At 37.5% G+C, this 19,144-nt stretch overlaps 1 protein-coding gene across 3 annotated transcripts in view; it reads left to right on the top strand.

The window, feature by feature from the left end:
• The window catches only part of LOC121327631 (discoidin, CUB and LCCL domain-containing protein 2-like), a 38,559-nt gene extending 20,768 nt beyond the window's left edge, over positions 1-17,791 (top strand). For 2 of the 3 annotated variants that reach the window (XM_041271754.1, XM_041271753.1), the window contains 12 exons: positions 309-360; positions 1,218-1,290; positions 6,206-6,339; positions 6,790-6,830; positions 8,166-8,381; positions 10,322-10,443; positions 10,907-11,054; positions 11,407-11,526; positions 11,977-12,070; positions 12,270-12,319; positions 12,518-12,655; positions 12,983-17,791. In XM_041271754.1, coding sequence (XP_041127688.1) covers positions 309-360; positions 1,218-1,290; positions 6,206-6,339; positions 6,790-6,830; positions 8,166-8,381; positions 10,322-10,443; positions 10,907-11,054; positions 11,407-11,526; positions 11,977-12,070; positions 12,270-12,319; positions 12,518-12,655; positions 12,983-13,443 — 1,649 coding nt within the window. In that variant the 3' untranslated portion in view covers positions 13,444-17,791. The remainder of the gene's footprint in view (positions 1-308; positions 361-1,217; positions 1,291-6,205; positions 6,340-6,789; positions 6,831-8,165; positions 8,382-10,321; positions 10,444-10,906; positions 11,055-11,406; positions 11,527-11,976; positions 12,071-12,269; positions 12,320-12,517; positions 12,656-12,982) is intronic. The other variant, XM_041271755.1, reaches the window with a different exon arrangement.
• Positions 17,792-19,144: the final 1,353 nt, after the last annotated feature.

Below are 19,144 nucleotides of genomic sequence, written 5' to 3'. Positions count from 1 at the left end.
ATTCTAAGCTAATTTGGCACTAGCAGTGCACTTCGCAAACCGCCCAGGCATTTTGACAAATGCCCGATTTCGGCATAGGTCTATATAGATAGATTTAGATAGACAGATAAAGGTTAAAGTGTAAAGAACACTATGATGGACCTTTTGCCTGCTCCTCTCTTCACTGCTGCTGTTTTGATTTATTTAAGAGCCATTTCATTTCACTTTTAATTGCATATGGCAATGGTAATCTAAATCACTCATAAACAGTATTTACAAATTTTTACAACCATACCCTGAATGAAAATTAAGAAAGTTTTGTCTTCCAGATTTGATTACTTGCTTGGACAAAGGAAGCCACTTTACTGAGCCAGAATTCAGGTAAGAATACGTGTTTATTCAGATCTGATTTGTGTAATAATGCTTTCTGCCTCATCCTCTAAAAGTTATATTTTATTTATTTTTTATAATTATATTTTTATTTAAGTATTTCAATTTAGTTTTTGTTCAATTTAGTAGTTACCATCCCCAGCAAGTGCCACAATAATCAGACTTTGATTGGCCAACATAATCAGGTGATAATGTTTGTGAACGGAGAACAACATTTGAATGTTATTTGATCCTCTGATGTCTAAATGTGTATGCTGTATCCCTTTGTATCAAAGTAAAACAGTATTTTAATAAAAATATTATGTATTTCCTAGAAAATAGTACCAGGGAAAATATTGAGTGGTAGATCAGTAAAAACAGACGTTCAGAAAAAAAAACAAAAAAAAAAAAATTAAAAAATCCTGTAGTTTTCCGGTAAAATTTGAAATAAATTGGAAACACGAACGCTAATTATGTTTTGAGAGTCTTTTCTGACCAGCTTTTGTGTTTCAAAAACCTCTGTACAACAACACACTTTTGAGAAGTGTTTAGTGTTGCAGCTTCCAAGACCAGATGTCTTTTGAGAGTCTTATGCAAGCCATGTAACTGAGTGATTGACCAACAAGAGTGTGTTTCTGTCAGGCTTTACATCATCCTCAGCTGTTTAGTTTTTACTCGGGGGACCTGGCAGCAAAAAGTCAAGGCTTTAAGCCCTTTATTATTTTATAAGCAGGTAGCCGGAATATAAATGTATGAAAACGTTTTGCATTTCATAATGTCTAAATCTTTTTTGTATTTAACAAATGATCTGCATTATAATGTAAGCGAGGATCATGTCGGAATGGAACTGTATTGATTTCTGTCCATAGCAAATACTGCCCTGCTGGATGCTTGACTGCTTTTGGGGAGATTTCAGGGACCATTCCTCATGGATACAGAGATGTGAGTATTTAGCACTTTAAGATCCGAAGCTAGAAGCGAAAGTAGTTTTTGTCTACATGACTTTAGAGTAAAATATCCTGGCAACTTTGATGGTTGTGATTTGTATGTTGTTTAAAGTGGTGGTATAAACTATATTAACTGGTATGCTAAAGGGAATATTTTCCTCTTCATTTGTAAACTTTTGGTGAAATCCAATGTACATATTCTCAAAATAACCCAAAACTGATCAGTGGCTGGTTCTGGCTGACACAGGTGTCCATTTTACGGCTTTGTTATGAAGGGATTCCAGCCTTACAGATGGCAGCTGTTGGCCAGGAATTTAAAATCATATTGCCACGCATTGCTTACAAATAAGCCATAGTCCCTTGAGTTTTGTGTAGAAGTAGGGCTTCTTGGAAAGCTTGCCTCAGCTTGACTTTTTGCTGATCAAAAGGTTGCACGTACAATTGAATAGTCCTATAACTAGGTCCCAGCAAAATTCAGGGGAGAATTAAAACGACAATTCAGTCCTAAACCTCCAGATGTCCATGTAGCCACCCCAGCTAAACTGAGCTAAAGAATAATTAAGGAATCAACACATAATTCTGGATAATTAGAAAATACCCCCTAATTTTGAAGGACAATTATGGCCTTTCTAGAAATTTTAAAGAAAAAGCTTACCTCGAGACTTGCTGTTTTTAGAAAACATGGATCCACCAACAAAATAAAAAATAATTTCTTTGAGATCGCATGCAGCAATATCCACGTGGTGTCTCAACTCTCCCCAGTTGCAACGCATGGTACAGACGTGCTCAAATTTGTTGGTACCCTTACAGCTCATTGAAATAATGCTTCATTCCTCCCTAAAAGTGATGAAATTAAAAGCTAATTTATCATGTATACTTGCATGCCTTTGGTGTGTCATAGAATAAAGCAAAGAAGCTGTGAAAAGAGATTAATTATTGCTTATTCTGCAAAGACATTCTAAAATGGCCTGGGCACATTTGTTGGTACCCCTTAGAAAAGATAATAAATAATTGGATTATAGTGATATTTCAAACTAATTAGTTTCTTTAATTAGTATTGTACATGTCTCCATCTTGTAATCAGTCATTCAGCCTATTTAAATGGAGAAAAGTAGTCACTGTGCTGTGTGGTATCGTTGTGTGCAACACACTGAACATGGACCAGAGAAAGCAAAGGAGAGAGTTGTCTGAGGAGATCAAAAAGAAAATAATAGACAAGCATGGTAAAGGTAAAGGCTACAAGACCATCTCCAAGCAGCGTGATGTTCCTGCGACAACAGTTGCAAATATTAAGAAGTTTAAGGTCCATGAAACTGTAGGCAACCTCCCTGGGCGCGGCCGCAAGAGGAAAATCGACCCCAGATTGAACAGAAGGATAGTGCGAATGGTAGAAAGAGTACCAAGGAGAACTGCCAAAGAGATACAAGCTGAACTCCAAGGTGAAGGTACGTCAGTTTCTGATCGCACCATCTGTCGCTTTTTGAGCGAAAGTGGGCTCCATGGAAGAAGACCCAGGAGGACTCCACTTTTTGAAAGAAAAACATAAAGGCAGATTTAATTTGCTAAAATGCATATTGACAAGCCACAATCCTTCTGGGAGAATGTCCTTTGGACAGATGAGTCAAAACTGGAGCTTTTTGGCAAGTCACAACAGCTCTATGTTCACAGACAAAAAAATGAAGCTTTCAAAGAAAAGAACACCATACCTACAGTGAAACATGGAGGAGGATCAGTTATGTTTTGGGGCTGCTTTGCTGCGCCTGGCACAGGGTGCCTTGAATCTGTGCAGGGCACAATGAAATCAAGACTATCAAGGCATTCTGGAGCGAAACGTACTGCCCAGTGTCAGAAAGCTCTGTCTCAGTCGCAGGTCCTCCAACAGGATAATGACCCAAAACACAGAGCTAAAAGCACCCAAGAATGGATAAGAACAAAACATTGGACTATTCTGAAATGGCCTTCTATAAGTCCTGATCTGAATCCTATTGAACATCTATGGAAAGAGCTGAAACGTGCAGTCTGGAGAAGGCACCCATCAAACCTGAGACAGCTGGAGCAGTTTGCTCAGGAACAGTGGGCCAAGCTACCTGTTAACAATATTAATAACAATGCATTTTTATTTTGAATCATACAAATGGTCTGCGGCTGATCCTACAGTTAAGAATTGCTTTATATAGTTTACCTGCAGTTTATTTAAACTCTGTTTCAATGGTTTCTCCATCACATTTTGACTATCCACGGTTTGCTGATATAATGAAAACACAACTTCTTCACTAGCACCACTGGTTAGCATCAGTCATCATGCATTCAGTATGTCTTACTGTTGTATTTCAGAAAGCATATTTTAAACCTGGTCCTGTGAGAGAGAATGCTAAATCACCAAATAGCTTCCTGAAATTCCTGTACCAGTGCGTGTGTGTCTATCGGAGGATTACTACCATATGGATACCTTGTAATGATGCATGACTTGCATTCCTGGGGTTCTTGAATCTGCAAAAAGAGGATGTGGTTTACATAGAAATATAATTGCCATTCTTTTTGTTTGTTGAACAGTCAATTTTTATTTTATATAGCACCTTTCATAGTGGAACACCATCACAAAGCGCTTTACAAGAAAATCCATAATACTTCAAATACAGAGAAATGCATAATACATGATATACAGTGGAAAGTACATAATACGTGATAGTAGCATAATACATGAAACAGTACAATACAGTGGGAAGTGCAGAATATATAAAATAGTGCAATAAATACAGTGGAAAGTGCAGAATACATGATAGTAACAATATGGGAAATAGTAGCAGCAGCTAATAACAGATATCGGGTTTCATGGAAAGCAAGAGAACAGATATACATTTATGCACTTTACATTTTGGACTGTCTTAACTGTGCTAATATTTCATGATACAAAGTATGTTACAATGGACTAAAGAGCAACGAACTACACCTTTTAGAGTATGGCGAGTCAAATTTAAAATGTCATGGGCTCAGTGCAACAGCTGGATTGGTTTAGTAACTGATTGTCTGACTGCAACCATCACAGTGGGTCCCTGTCACAGAGAAAGAATGATTCTTGGTATTCTATCTCATTTCCGATTTGTGAGGGTGCCGTGTAAAGGGAACAGAGTACCCTGGACCGGATCGCCCAACAGTTAATTCCCAGGGTTAGGCAGAAGTCGGACATTTAGAAAGGGGGAGGAGCTATGGTACACTAAATCATTTACCTGGAAGGTTAATGACGTGGCATACACGGATTGGAGGAGTGGGTGTGCGAATTAACCAAGAGGTCATGGTTGACGGTATAAAAAGGGGACAATCTGTTCCTTTGTTGTGGTTATGCAAAAGAACTGGGAGTGTTTTGTTTGTTTTTGTCAGTCTGTCTATATCGTCTTGTGAATTTAGACTAGATGGCTAAACACGATCCAGAGCTGTCGCCCATGGCCTGCTAAATAACTTTGTACACTCAGTACCCACACTACAGCACTCACTGGGAGAGGTAACCATGTTTGTGTTTGGGTATTTGCATTGGGATTATTGTTCATTCTGTTTGGTTGTCAGAACCCGGGATTAAACTAAACAAATGATTTTCACTTTGTCCATTGTTTCTTGTTGGATTACTGCACTGCACCTGCAATTAACACTTACCACTTTGCCACAGTCCCTTTGTAGTTGCAGTAAACAAATGTTAGTTTTTTTGCATTTTAGGGTTTCATTGTTTTTGGTCCATGTACAAGAATAGGGTTTAGTTATCTGACCACTGGAAATGGAAAAATTACTTTAAAATTCCAGAGCGGTGAATAGAGACAATGTCAGCGGCTCACTGGGTTTGTGGTCATGACCACAGAACTGTCATCAATAAAACAGGGAGCAGGAGGAGGGTTTCTTCAAGGTTTATCAGGATGCTTTGGTGCAGTATCATTGACCGCTTTAGAAATCCTGAGCTGTACAGCAAATCCAATACTAGACTGGAAGTATGTGTGTAAGACAAAGGAGACACAGTGCAGGTATAACTACTGGTCCTCTCCCAAGAGATTACTCAGTGCATTCTGCTGTCATTTCCAGTCATTGAAATGAGTAGCAAAGCTGTCGGCTGTAAAGAAAAGTTAGGTAATGCTTGTGTAATATTGGCCAGTTTCTATGCGCAGTGCATGATGTAACCTGTCTAAGGCAGAACAAAAGGGTCATTCTTTGTTCAGTCAAATGCAGCACCTCAGCAACCCTTTCTTTTCCATATACCATAGTGTTTCATTAAAAAAAAAAAAATTAAAAAAAATCAGTATTTACACATTTATAAAAAATTTGTAAATAATGGGTGCATGCAATAGGGTAAAGTAAAAGAGAAAACAGACAGGAAAAGGCTGGTCTGAAAGGCAAGAGAGCAGGAATCTCCCAACAGGTGCTGCTGTAAAGTGTAGGTGAAATGTCTAGTCATGTGGAAGATTATCTGGCTACTAAAAAAAAAAAAAAAACAACAACTTTGAAATGAATCCCAGACTAATGGTGGTGGCGATTTAATTTCCTATAATACTGAACAAATGTAGACTTGCCCTGCTGTCTCCAAGATACTTACTTTTATTAGATCACCACTGTTGGCATCTCACTGAAATCAGTGGACTCCACCTTTCTGCCAATAGTTCCGATGCTGGCAGAGTTTTAAGTGTCACATTTGGCCTCTAGAAGGGTCAGTTTCAGGTGTACACAGATCTGAGACAGGGCTGCTAATGGTGATCATGGGGCTGTAATAAGGTTAAGAGTCTGCCAGTTTTTATTTTTTTAAATATGCCGGCGATTGACTTTTATGTTGAGGTAGAGCTCACTGGCCCTTCATGCACGATGTCAGCCTTTTATTTACTGTTTTTCGGTGTGCTTAGTTAATAACGTTCATTCTTTCTTTCTTTCTTTCTCAGTCGTCCCTGCTGTGTAGAGCAGGTATTCATGCTGGGGTCGTCTCCAATGTCCTTGGTGGGCAGATAAATGTTGTCAACAGCAAAGGCATCCCATACTACGAGGGCTCTCTCGCAAATAATGTCACGTCCAAAGTGTGAGTGAAAAACATAAAATCTGGCACTACTGGGGGAGGGGAGGAAAAATAAAATTAACACTGGTATCGAAATCCTATTAAATGATATGTAAATATTTTGAAAAATTGTTATACAGCAGTCCATTTGACCTTGGGCCAGTTCAGTCAAACTTTCTAACATATTTAATGCTTATCCCCCCCCCCCCCCCCCCCCCCCCCAACTATTGATTAAGTCATTTAAATATGTAATTTTCAATTGTAAAAAGAAAAATACGTTCAACCCACTTCTAACTACTTTGAAATTAACATAACTCAAATGATTACTATGCAAATTGCCACAAAATCCATAGAAAACCAATGTACACGTTTATGCATAAAAGCTAACTGAATTGATGCAAAAGAGGGCAAGTAAACTCAATTATCAGTATATTAATTATCACAATTCATTTATCTTTGTCTCCTTTTTCACAGAGGTCCTCTTTCTGCCAGTCTCTTCACTTTTAAGACCAATGGTAAGTGTGTTAATTCCCTTTCTTTTTATTTAGTAAGAGGTATTGCAATATAGCAACAAATGCTTTTGTTCAGTCATTGAAAAGAGACTAAAGACCCTGGTGGTGTGTTTGAAAAGAGACTGAAGACCCTGGTGTTGTGCCACTCCAGGGTCGACCTTTCTAGTTTTAACCACGGATGTGCACTGATATCTTGGGTTGCCTACTAACAGCTGGTCAGCTGGTTTCTTTGGAAACAGTTGGTAAAGGAAACTTTGAGTATACTCATAGCTATGAGGATTTCTTGCATTTTTCAGACATGACCACCTATATGCTCCATTTAGATTTCCAACAGTTTCAGATTCAACAGATATCCAATGGACATTTTACATGTTTCTAAAAATGTATTGTTTCAGCTTCGCGTTGTGACAAGGTAGTTTCAAAGAGGTGATAACATCTAACTCTACTGCTAAAACAAACTGTACATGTAGTGAATAGAGACCAAGGAATTGTTTTAGCAAAGCACACTTGTGGTACACTGCTTCTTTTAAATTGGTGTACATAGGAACAGCAGCCAGCTATTGACTTTTCGGCTTTCAGACCAGACACACTTTCGCTTTTAGTACTCTATAACTGGAGAGAATAAACTGGCAAATGCATTACCATTCAGCTGAAATGTGAAATTGGTGTTTTACTCCTGTTTGACTCCTAACCTTAACCCAGTGTAATAATTAGATTGTGGAATATATAAATAAAGGGCAGCAGTATCCTGATGCTGTCAGTTCAACACAGTTACAAACAGGTAGAAGTACAGTTTCACGTTCTAGAATTTTCTGTTTGTGCAAAAGCTGCTGATTGTGTTGCAGCATTTTAGTTATTTTATTGGCAGTGTTTGATTGGTATTTTATGAATATACTGCCAGTTTGTTTGGGATAAGTAGCATTTTCATGTCATTTTAAAGCTTGATTGTTAGCAGTTTTGTGCTTTACCGCCAATACTTTCCCCCTACGTGTTTTGGTTGTGTTTGGGTGGTGTAAAAGGCTGGGTGCAAAAACATGCACTGTAACAATACAACATAAGAAATTAGTTGCTTGAATAGTGTTTGGCCAAAACTAGCACTGTTACTATATTTGTACATGTTTCCCTGTAGTTCTAGGAATTGCTTTACTGTACATGTCACATCAGTGTGAATATTTTATTAAATAAAAAAGCAAATAAATAGTGTGGTAAATCGAGCCATCAGACAAACAAGGTGCAAAAGTTGTGAGGTTTGGTCTAGTGGTTAGCAAGGACAATGGTCGTCGAGCTCCTGGTTTCAACTCCCAATTGAGTCTGACCCTCTCTTTTTGAATTCATCAGGCTGCTATGGGACTCTGGGGCTAGAGTCTGGAGTTATCCGAAATGCACAGATCACAGCATCCACAGTGCTTCAATGGGAGCACCGCAATGGGCAGCCAACTGTGTGGGGGCCAGAGGGGGCCAGGCTGAAGAAACCAGGCCCTCCCTGGGCTGCATTAGATACCAATGAACACCAATGGCTGCAAGTGGATTTGAAGAAAGAGAAAAGAATAACAGGCAAGGACAGGGAGGTTGACTTAACCCTTTGTGGTCCATTTATTCTGCGCCTGTCAGCTGCGTCAGGTCCAATTTATTTTCACACGCGCTGTTTATTTTACACGCACTGTTTTAAAAGTAATTTCATTCAAAGTAAAACAAGTTTAAAAGGCACTGCATATCAACAGGACACTCAGTACTGCATCTCCAGCCCCGCCCACCCCTTGTTCGCTGTATTTATCACATACCTCTTCATAGTCGTGCATACTGATAAATCATCTCCTGATCACTCGTTTTATCACCAAACTCCTCAATAGTGAGATCCAAGTCATTATTTTATTACTATAACATCTCAAAAAGCTCTACAAATGCCTGATATTCTTTGAGCGCTGGATGTGGAAGCAGCTATCTTCTTTGTTTATGTCCGTGTTATCTCTGTGGTGCAGGTGCTATGTGTATTTCTAAGGTTTTCTCTACTTTTTCCGGAGAAAAAACAACTAGAGACCTGTGTGGATCCTGTCCGACATCAGACTGGAAAGGGAAAATTGTAATGTCGGACCTGGTCCAATATAGGACCCCAAAGAGTTAAGGCAGGGGAGCAATAGCATTCTGTCTATTTATTTATTTATATGGATATACAGACAGACATTTAAATTGAATACGATAAGTAACAATAAAATACAAAAGAAAAAATAAGATTCAAATGAAAAACAACAATATATACCCTATCCACACACAAATGCCGCTACTTAGTCGCCTCAGAGACTTTTCAGTTATTTTTTTTTTAAATACCCATTCACACAGCATGAAATTGCATAATCTATGCCAAAGAGATCCTGTGAGTACCACAGTCTATGCCAAAGGGATCCTGTGAGTACCACAGTCTATGCCAAAGAGATCCTGTGAGTACCACTATGCCAAAGGGATCCTGTGAGCACTACTTTCAAACCCGTCAGTGAACAGATCGTTTTCATTGCAACGGAAACCAAACAAAACCCACAAAACAAAAGTAGTAAATTTGGCTGCATTTTGTTTGTTTTTAATTGTTATATTTTACAATGTAACAACCTGATAAGTTTCAGATTGCAGGAGCTTCTGGCACAATGTAGGTTGTGTATTTTATTGCAAACACGGTGAAAAATAATTTAAAAGATAGAGTCCAGCTCTTCGGGCAACAGCAGAGAGCGAAAGTACGGTGGATGCTGGTATTTGCTATATATAAAGGAGGCTTGTGTGAACGCTCCTTGGGTAACAGGACGCCAGCATGGTGATATATTTTGCAACCTAATACTCCCAAGATTTTCGGATAGAGAGTGGAAAAAACATTTCCGCATGGGGAGAGAAACATTGGAGTACCTAGCTGAACAACCACTTCCGATAGACAGTCACGTGGGGATGTTAACTTTCAATCCACAGCCACTATAACACTTCAGTATTTCGCACAGGAGTTAAGACAGTTTCTGAACCACTTATTATGGCTCTGTGGCCGGTATAGGCGATTCACACTGACCAGAATGCTGCATCAGTGTGTGAAAGGGTAACAGATTAAGTTTATTTCCATTGTTACAGGTTTAAATGTGTTTTTAATTCGCCTTTTCTTAAGAAGTGCTAATAATGGATCGTAGTGCCCAATGCAGCTCAAAAAGTCGGCCTCAGGTAAAAAAAAAAAAAAAAAAAAAAAAAATAGTTTGGGAACCCCTGGCTTAAGGGACAATTATTTACTGAAGCTTAGTTGTTCTGTGTTGGCAAGAGGTATATACCAAAAGTAAAATTTACAATTTGAAATAGTAACCTAGCTAAGATTATTGCATCAGTTGGAGTTAAAATAGGGTTGTAAAGATTGCATTTTATAAGTATAGAGTAATACTTTAACAATAGTTAAAATATTGCTTGTGTTGATGGCACACATCTTTAGCCAAGATCATGTGTTAAATAGCCCTTATTATATTGTTGATCTGTAGGCATATCAACTACTGGATCAACCATGTCAGATTACTCCTATGTCTCTGGTTATCGAGTGCTGTACAGTGAAGATGGGAAGAATTGGAATGTGTTCAGGGAAGCCAATGCAGACCATGACAAGGTAGGATTGCAGTACAATTCAAGTGTCTCTGTGTGTTCGGGTATGTGTTTCAGTATGCTCTCTGTAAACCCTAAAAAACGTTTGGTCTTGTGCAAGATCGTTTGTTCAAATCAGTTTCCTCATTGTATTCATTTTAATTGATTGAAAATCGGCTACCTTTTAATACTCATTTTAACAGTGGGGGTGGGTTAAGAAATGTCAAGACTTAAATGCAGAGAAAGAACATGTTGCATTTGTTAATAATATATAGTTATGTATTGCTCTTCGTTACACTGTACATTCTTGTTGCAGTTTCTATAAGCAATATATGTTTCTCTTTTGCTTTCCATTACACATGAACTACCTGAAAATGTCCACAGGACAGGGTATCACTGGGTCTTTTTGTTTGTATTTTTTAAGATTATTTTGTGTGTGTGTGTGAAATCAGTATGTTTTTAAAGTGACTTTTATTCTCTTATGACAGATTTTTCAAGGAAACGTCAATTACTTTCAGGAAGTCCGCAATAACTTCATCCCCCCTATCGAGGCCCGGTATGTCCGGATTAACCCACTGCAGTGGCACCAAAAGATAGCAATGAAGGTGGAACTGCTGGGCTGCCAGCCATCTTCAGGTAAGGGGACGTCTTAACCTATTAGTGGATGGCAAGGATCAATAGTTGTGTAGCTACTAAGGTATAAACAAGATTAGTCTTTTAATGAAAGTTGGTAAGTTTTCAAATGTATCATTATAGGCTGATTTGTCATGCATGTGTTTTGCAATGGAGAGAAAAAAATTATTACATTTAATACTACCGACTGTTTCCTTTTTAAAACCATATATTAAGCGTATCCTGTGAGTGAGTACACTAATGGATAACTCGTAAACAGTGCCATTCCTTGGGGGTGGTGCATATTCCCATTCTATCCAAAATCGATTCTCTTCAACTTATGGTTTGTAACTTTTTTTTTTTTGTCTGATTACAGGGAGGGCCCCGATGCACACCCCACTCCCCAAGATCAGCACTGACTTTCCAGTTCAGTTACACAAGACAACCTTCACCCCAGACATCAGAAACACCACGGTGACTCCCAGTGGAACCAAAGGTACACCTGCAGAATGCAGAATATATTAGTAGAGAAGTTTGTACTCGCATTATAAGTTAAATATTTTTATGGGACACCTTGTTTAGGACATTTATTAGGACATGTACATTTTGAGGGAATTGGTCTAAGATGTAAGGAGGTGATTGTCAGTCTATATTTAGGTACTTGTGTCACACATTTGTACGAGAGAACTGTCTAACCAATTGTGACAAAATGTCTGTTTTTGTGATTACACTCAGTTGCTAAAGTAGGAAAATAATTGAAAGCATGATGTAATTTTTGATTTTTTTGTAATTCACCCCCCTGCCGTGTGTGGATTTTGCCTTCCATAATAAGAAGTGCAGGGCCTTCAATAAAAATTTCAAGTGTGCCACTACAAGACCTACAGCTGGTTTGAGAGATGAAGGGTCCTTTATTAATGAATAACTGAAACGGGTGTGTTTGTTTCAGACGTGGCCTTGGCGGCAGTCCTAGTTCCTGTGTTAGTGATGGGTCTCACTGCACTCATTTTAGTCCTGGTTTGTGCCTGGCACTGGAGAAATAGGTGAGGAAACCAACAATAAAATACCTGTTGCTTTATTATTAGTAGTATATATTTATTTAAATTGACGATTTTACTGCCTACGTCCATATTTTGAATTAACATTTAAAACAATTGATTGGACACCTATAAACAGCTGGGATTTGTGTGCGCTGTTGTATTAAGTTTGGTGCACTAAAACCAAAATGATTTTAATCTGCAGAAAGCAGACTGCTGAAGGGACCTATGACTTGCCATACTGGGATCGGCCAGGTAAGTCAAGGACAGCAATTGTAAATTATTTCAGTATAAAGTAGTGCTTGCAGAGATAACCTCTCTCTAACACTGCATGCACAAAAAAAAAAAAAGGAAATAATCTGACAGGTGACTCTCATAACAGAAATGTTCAAAGCTTGGTGCTGTATGCCTTGACCAGTTATAATATAAATTATAATTCTCCTCTACCTGCAGGCTGGTGGAAGGGAATGAAGCAGTTCTTGCCAGCAAAGGGTCCGGAGGTGGAGGAATCCCTCGTCCGATACAGCAGCACTGAAGTGAGCCGCCTGAGAGCGAGAGACGTGGGCCCCTTGTTACAGACAGCAAAAGCAGGTACCGTATAAAGGCATTGGTGCCAATAGATAAACATATAGAAAGTGTTTTTCTTTTTTTTTTTTTTGTTATCTAAGATGCATTGAACACTGCCTGCCCGTTTAGGACAGGGGTGTACGATAATGAGTGCGTGCCTGATGTAGTAACAAATCAGAAAGAATTACAGGTTTTCCAGATTCTCTATAAGCAAGTTAGACCTGAGCCCCATGCGCTGTGCACTTATTGGGGAATTGTTCCAATAAGGCGAGTCATCAGGTATGATAAACACTTCCGTCTGATTTTTATTGATTTTTAAAAAAAAAAAAATTAATCCTTTTGTTTAAACAGAATATGCACAGCCTTTGGTAGGAGGAGTTGTGGGAACACTTCGCCAGCGATCTACTTTCAAGCCTGGGGAGGGTGTTGACTCCAGCTATGTGGACCCTGACCCCTACGATGCACCGCTGCAGGAGATATACCATGCTTATGCAGAACCACTCCCGGCATCAGGAGCGGAATACGCCACACCGATCATCATGGACATATCCAGCCACCTGGCAGGAACTGTGAGCCAGCCACCCATATCCACCTTCAAATCACCAGGCAGTACACTTCTATCCAGGACAGACAGCAGTGTTTCCACTGGGCATGTGCAGTATGACACCCCCAAGGGGACCCACAGCCCAACCCCTGCTGCTGAGGAGCTGGTCTACCAGGTACCTCAGAGCAGTGTCCAGAAAGGGTTGACAATGGCTGACAAGTGTGAATCAAGGGTGGGGGAAAAGAAAATTGTGAGTAATGAATTTTGATCACTGAAGCCTAGGTCATTTTTAAAGCACACAACCTTATTTTATATTCACAGATCACACTTTCTTTAGGAAGGAGTAAGCCCTGATCCAGTCCTACTGAACTGAATGTTAGCCAAGGGGGAAGGTTACTTCCCAATTTTTGCATTTTTTTTTTTTTTTTTTTTTTTCTCATTTCATTTTTTTGTACAGTCCTTTCTGATGAAACTGTGATGACAAAATATTTTTTTCTAATACCTATCAAAGAATTTACATTTAATATGATCAACATTTGCCGTTTTTTCATTATTTTTTTTAATTATTTTATTTATTTTAAACTCCAAAGGTGGCATTTTATGTCCACGCCAGCAGCTTTGGAAGTCACGACACACATATAAAGTAGACGTTTCACGGTGGTATTAAGTTTTAGATGTGTCTGCTGCTCTGAGATGAGAATATATCTCCTTTACTGGCAAAAATTCACCTTTTTTTTTTTTTATTTTACTGGCAACAATCTTGTCTCAGCATCCAAACTCAGACAATATAAGCAGTTGTCCTTTTCTTTTAATAGATTGATTTTTATACTATTTTAATAGTTGATTTTATAAAGATAAAGTATTACATAGTTAAACTGAAAACACAATGAACTTTTTAGGAGCTGTTACGGTTTAGGTTGTTAGACCTTCAGCTACGGTATTGACTGGAAACTAAGTGTTTAACTGTAGACCTAAATTAAGTAATAAAGGTAAAGAGAAGAAAAACACATTGGTACTTGCTAACAAGGACAGCTGCTTAAAAATGTGAGAAGCATGTAAGTTACTTGTGTTTTATTACATACTTTGACTACTTGCATCACGTTTTAAAGAAATCAGTTTGCCAATTGCGTAATTCTTTCCAAATACTCAGTCCAATATAGAAAGGCTATTATTCCCCTACTAGAATGCCCTCTTTTTAATTTGGAGACTAAGGCCAAAGGATTTAAGTAAATAATTCTTGCTATAATGTGTGTCTTTAAGTATCTGTGTACTAATTTTATTGAATCTGTTTTGCACTGTTTTTCTAGCGATTTTACTGTGTTGTGCAGAATTTTGCATTTATGCCATTTGTTTGAAGGCGGTACAGACTCATTTTGTGGAATTGGATTTCCCCTGGTTTAAAAGGGCGATAAATGGTGTTTTGTTGTCACTGCGAAACACTGATTACACATGCCTATAATGTAGATGCCTATATGTACTGTACTGCCTGTTACATTCCCTCTGCATACACACATACAAACCTGCAACTTGTGGTTCCATCACTGGAATTAGAAATGGTTTGCCATGCATATTACTAGATGCAAACCTTAGTTTTCAGTTCTTTGTGAATAATGCCCTGTTACAACATCATTAAGAACTTATGAAGTGGACATTGACCTGGTCTTGTTAAGTTTTACTTGTTTTTGTGTGTTTGGTAGACTTGAAAGCAAATAGCATGGGTTTTGGGTGAAGTATTACAGCAGAGTTGCATTTTAGCTGTTGACTCCACACAGCCATCTTCATTTTTTAAATATTGGGATTTCGGGGAGCTTTATATAATATAATACAGTACAGAATACATGTACAGAATTGTGCATGAGCAAATATCTCAATGTTCCGTATAGGCAGAATCTCTTGCAAAAAAGAAAGTCTTCACTCTAAATTTGAAAATGTGAATAGTTCCTGAAACTGAATGTATTTGGCATTAAATGGCACATCTTCCATCCACGCTAGAAGCTCTGTTGGATAGTTTGGAGCAATCAGATGTCTGGAAACAGACAGGTTCAAGAGAAGGAAAAAAGGATTTTGCAGCAACAGGTGGTTTTAAGAAGTTACTGTAGAAACTTTGTACTGAATATATAGCATACGTAACAATTAGGATGTATTTATCTTCTGATGTTTTAATAATTAACAAAAGTGTCATGACAAGCCAAAGAATGCAGTGCTCTGCATGAAACTGTAATTGTAACACAATTCAAGTGTATAAGAGTGTCTGGTACCAACAGATATATCAGAGTACCATTTTGAGGATTGACAGCTAAATGTGTTTTTAAGAATGATATTCTTTGCTTTTTTACATTAAATATTAATACTGTGATTCTACTAAAACCTACATGCATTTTAAAACAGACATATAAACATGCATGTAATACTTTGAGTTCAAATACTCAACTGGCACTGGCAGCCAGATTTCCAAATAGGAACATGGTTGTAAAGTAGACTGGTATGTCATTTAATCACTTTTTATGTATTTAAAAGTCAGCAACAAAAATGCACCATGTTTTGAATACTTATAAAGTAGGAAGCACATTGTCCCTTTAACTATTAAAATAAAAACTGCAAAGGTTCAGTAGAAAATAGAGACTATTCCTAATGTTTTATAGCATGTGATTGGATGGTAAATATATTTACAGCTTGCTTTATCGGTTGTCAAAGCAACATACCCTCCAGCATTGACTCGGTAGATCAGTTACATTTGTTTGCAATTTTCTGTAGGACTTTGAAATGACAAAGGTTGACTTTGTATGTTAGTGATGTGAAATTAACACAAGGGTTAAATGTGATGCACTGTTTAACTGCACTGTAGACAAGATGGCAAGAAACAATAACTGTCCTCTGTTGTAATCTAGGAAACTGTTGCGTAGCCCGTATTTATTTATGCACATTTTCAGTATGTTTCCATAGAAGACACTGATATGATTTGATAAGATATCTGGGGGTTACAGAAGGAGTTAAGCACTAGGAGTTAATGTGTTTTGTTTTGTTTTGTTTTTTTTGGAGGTTGTATTAGCTTTGAATTCATGGACAATTTACATAGTGCATTTTTTATATTTGATATGATGTCAACTGTCTAAGGTTCTTTGCAGTAATCCAGCCATATGTAGACAAGTATATTATCAGAAATGATGTACCGTCACAATTTTCTTTAATGTCCTATTTCATTTTTTTGTGCAGCTGAAGACCGAATATGATTTCAGCTTTCCAGCACAAAGACCATATACAAATTCAGGGACAGAACATTGTGGTTTCAGTGTGGTTCTCTTGCAAACTGAGCGCACACACACACACGCACACACATACATACATACACACACACACACAAATACACAAATTAATGCCAATTATTTTTAAGCAGCAGTGGTGTTTTAAAGTACTTCATTTGCTTACACAGCCAAAAAGCTTTTAACCAGAGTCATTTTGTGTCAGCAGTTTCCTGAGCATTATGGTCTTACTGAAAATTTAAATGCTTCCAAATCTTTTTTCCCTTCATGATCCTAAAGCATCATAAAATCAGAATGAAGAGAGTACTGGCAAGTGTTTTAAAGTGAGTCCCCTAAATGTACGTTTGTCACTGAATTTTTCATTTTGAATGTATTAGAGGAATCAGTTGCAGGTCATGGCTAATCTTTCTTTTCAATTGGTCCGTTCCTTAGTGAAGTGAACACTTGCAGTGTACTATCTTCTGTTCTGTGCTGAATGGAAATCAAGGAGCAGTTTGTAAAAGAGGGTGTGACATAGATTAGAGAGTACATAACATCATTTCAAATCTGCCTTCAATGCGGCTGACCTGAAGTTGGTGACACTTTTTTCCCCTTTTTTGTGTAGTTACATTTGAAGACCTGCATTTGGATGTTTCAGTTTGCAAAAAAAAAAAAAAAATCTTTATGGTCTTATAACTGTGGTTGGTTGAAAAACAGCGAGTACAGAAGCAAAGTCAGCACAAGGTGAAATGTAAAAAGCGTCGCACGACATGGTTCAGTTATCGGTGAATCTTTCGCAGAATGTATCTCGTCTTACCTCGGCATGCGCTGCAGTCAACCCATATTTGTATATGTTGGTGGAATTTAGATTGTATAGAGAAGTTTTTTTTTTTTGTTTGTTTTTATAAATGTATGTGTTTAAATAAAAATGTAAAGGAAATAGATTTGATTTACCTTGTTTTGCATTTTAAAAGTTTTTTCTCCAATGTTAGCCATTTATGTAAGCAGTGTGTCCGTCGCACACTGTACTTCGTGTAGTCTGTTGGAAATTAATGTACTGCTATAAAATCAGGCTAAAAGAAAAAAAAGTAATTTACTGAAAGGAACATTTTCTTAGAGACATCCAAGTAATATGTTTTATAGATGCCCAATTCATATATTACATGACTGTATTTGAGGAATTCACTTTAATTCATACAGCTTTTGTAGGATGTCATTGTGCCCTCAGGAAAGCAGTCATGTCTGAAATGTAATTATTCAGTCTAGTCAATTGTAGACGATAAATCACATTGTTTCTATGTATACAACTATTGACAGTTTCCAAGTAACTAGTAGAAAGCAACATGGTTGAGGTCAAATAAAATGGTAGTCCAAATACATGATATATTAAGGTTGTTTTCACTTTCTGAAATTGAAATGGACATTTTGTGCACTTAACAATGTTTGTAATACTGTGCTGTTCTTACACTGTCAGAAAGGAACAGTCTTCAGTCTGCGCAGGTTTGCCAGCCAGCCACTGGGCTCATACTGAGCTTGGCTGGTGTGTGACTGGTACTGGTATGCTGTGATATGTCCAAATTGAGAGGAACGGTAGTTCCTCGTACAAGTTAGAAAAACTTGTTGGAAACTACCGTGAGTCTCTATACAGCTCCAAGAGTTTTGCTGTTTTCACCATGTTGCAGCGGCAAAACTAAATCACTTAGAATGACCATCTGTACCAGTACCAAAAGTCTGAAACTTTTCAAATGTGAAAAAAAAAAAAAAAAAAGCGTAAATACCTCTTACACACAATGAAGAGGTATTTACGTTTACAGTGTCAAACTAAGGTAAATGTTGTTCTTCTTCCTCTTCAGTTTTTAAATTTTTTTTAGTGTGTAACGACTTTTCAAACAGAAAAGCAAAATAACATGGACATCATGTGATTCCACACGTTGGTCAATGTCAAAGTAAACCACGGAATGCAAGCAGTTTGATATAAACACCATTTATGTTAAACAATATATTTGTTTTAAAACGGCTCATTTTGCACCAAAAACAAACTAATAAAAAAGAAAAAAAAATTACCGTTGTTTAAAAAAAATTACTTTAGCCTGGTGGCTAGTAGCTTCCTTGTCTAAATCTTTGGTAAAATAGTTCCTCGTTTAATTAAAAATAAAGGAATACTATATTTAGGTATAAATAAATGATTTAAAAAATGCCTTTCTAAATATATTTAGAAATAATATTTATTTTTAAATAAATGTAGAAATTAATGTTTATATTAAATGTATAAACGAACGAATAAATAAAGCCAGAAAAATGTCATAGTAATTGATTTGGCTGATGCTTTTATTCAGAGCAGTTGACATTTGTATACCTATACAAAAAGTATGTTCCATATAAAATAAAATAAAAAAGTTATACAATGAGACATTAGTGCTTTTTCACTTGTAGCATATGTACAGTAGTGGTTAGAGCACTGTGCTCTTGACTGGAAGGTCATGAGTTCCATCCAAGGTGGGGAGACACACCGCTGCTTAAAAATAAATAAATAAATAAATCCCCATCTATGACCAGCCAAGAAAAAAGCTGACAAAGTGCTCAGAGAAGTTATCAAATTGAATTTGAAGAGACTTTCTCATATTGTTTGGTACCTAAAACATACGTACATTTCAAACTTTGTACCAAATTAGCTTTATCCAGGGCTTATTTGTATCTGAATATCTTGTAGGGAGCTCAAAGCAACCCACG

This window comes from Polyodon spathula, chromosome 15, assembly GCF_017654505.1.
Source record: "Polyodon spathula isolate WHYD16114869_AA chromosome 15, ASM1765450v1, whole genome shotgun sequence".
In the NCBI taxonomy this organism is placed as follows: domain Eukaryota; kingdom Metazoa; phylum Chordata; class Actinopteri; order Acipenseriformes; family Polyodontidae; genus Polyodon; species Polyodon spathula.
The sequence above is the reverse complement of the archived record's forward strand: the minus strand, read 5'-3'. Positions and strand labels throughout refer to the sequence as shown.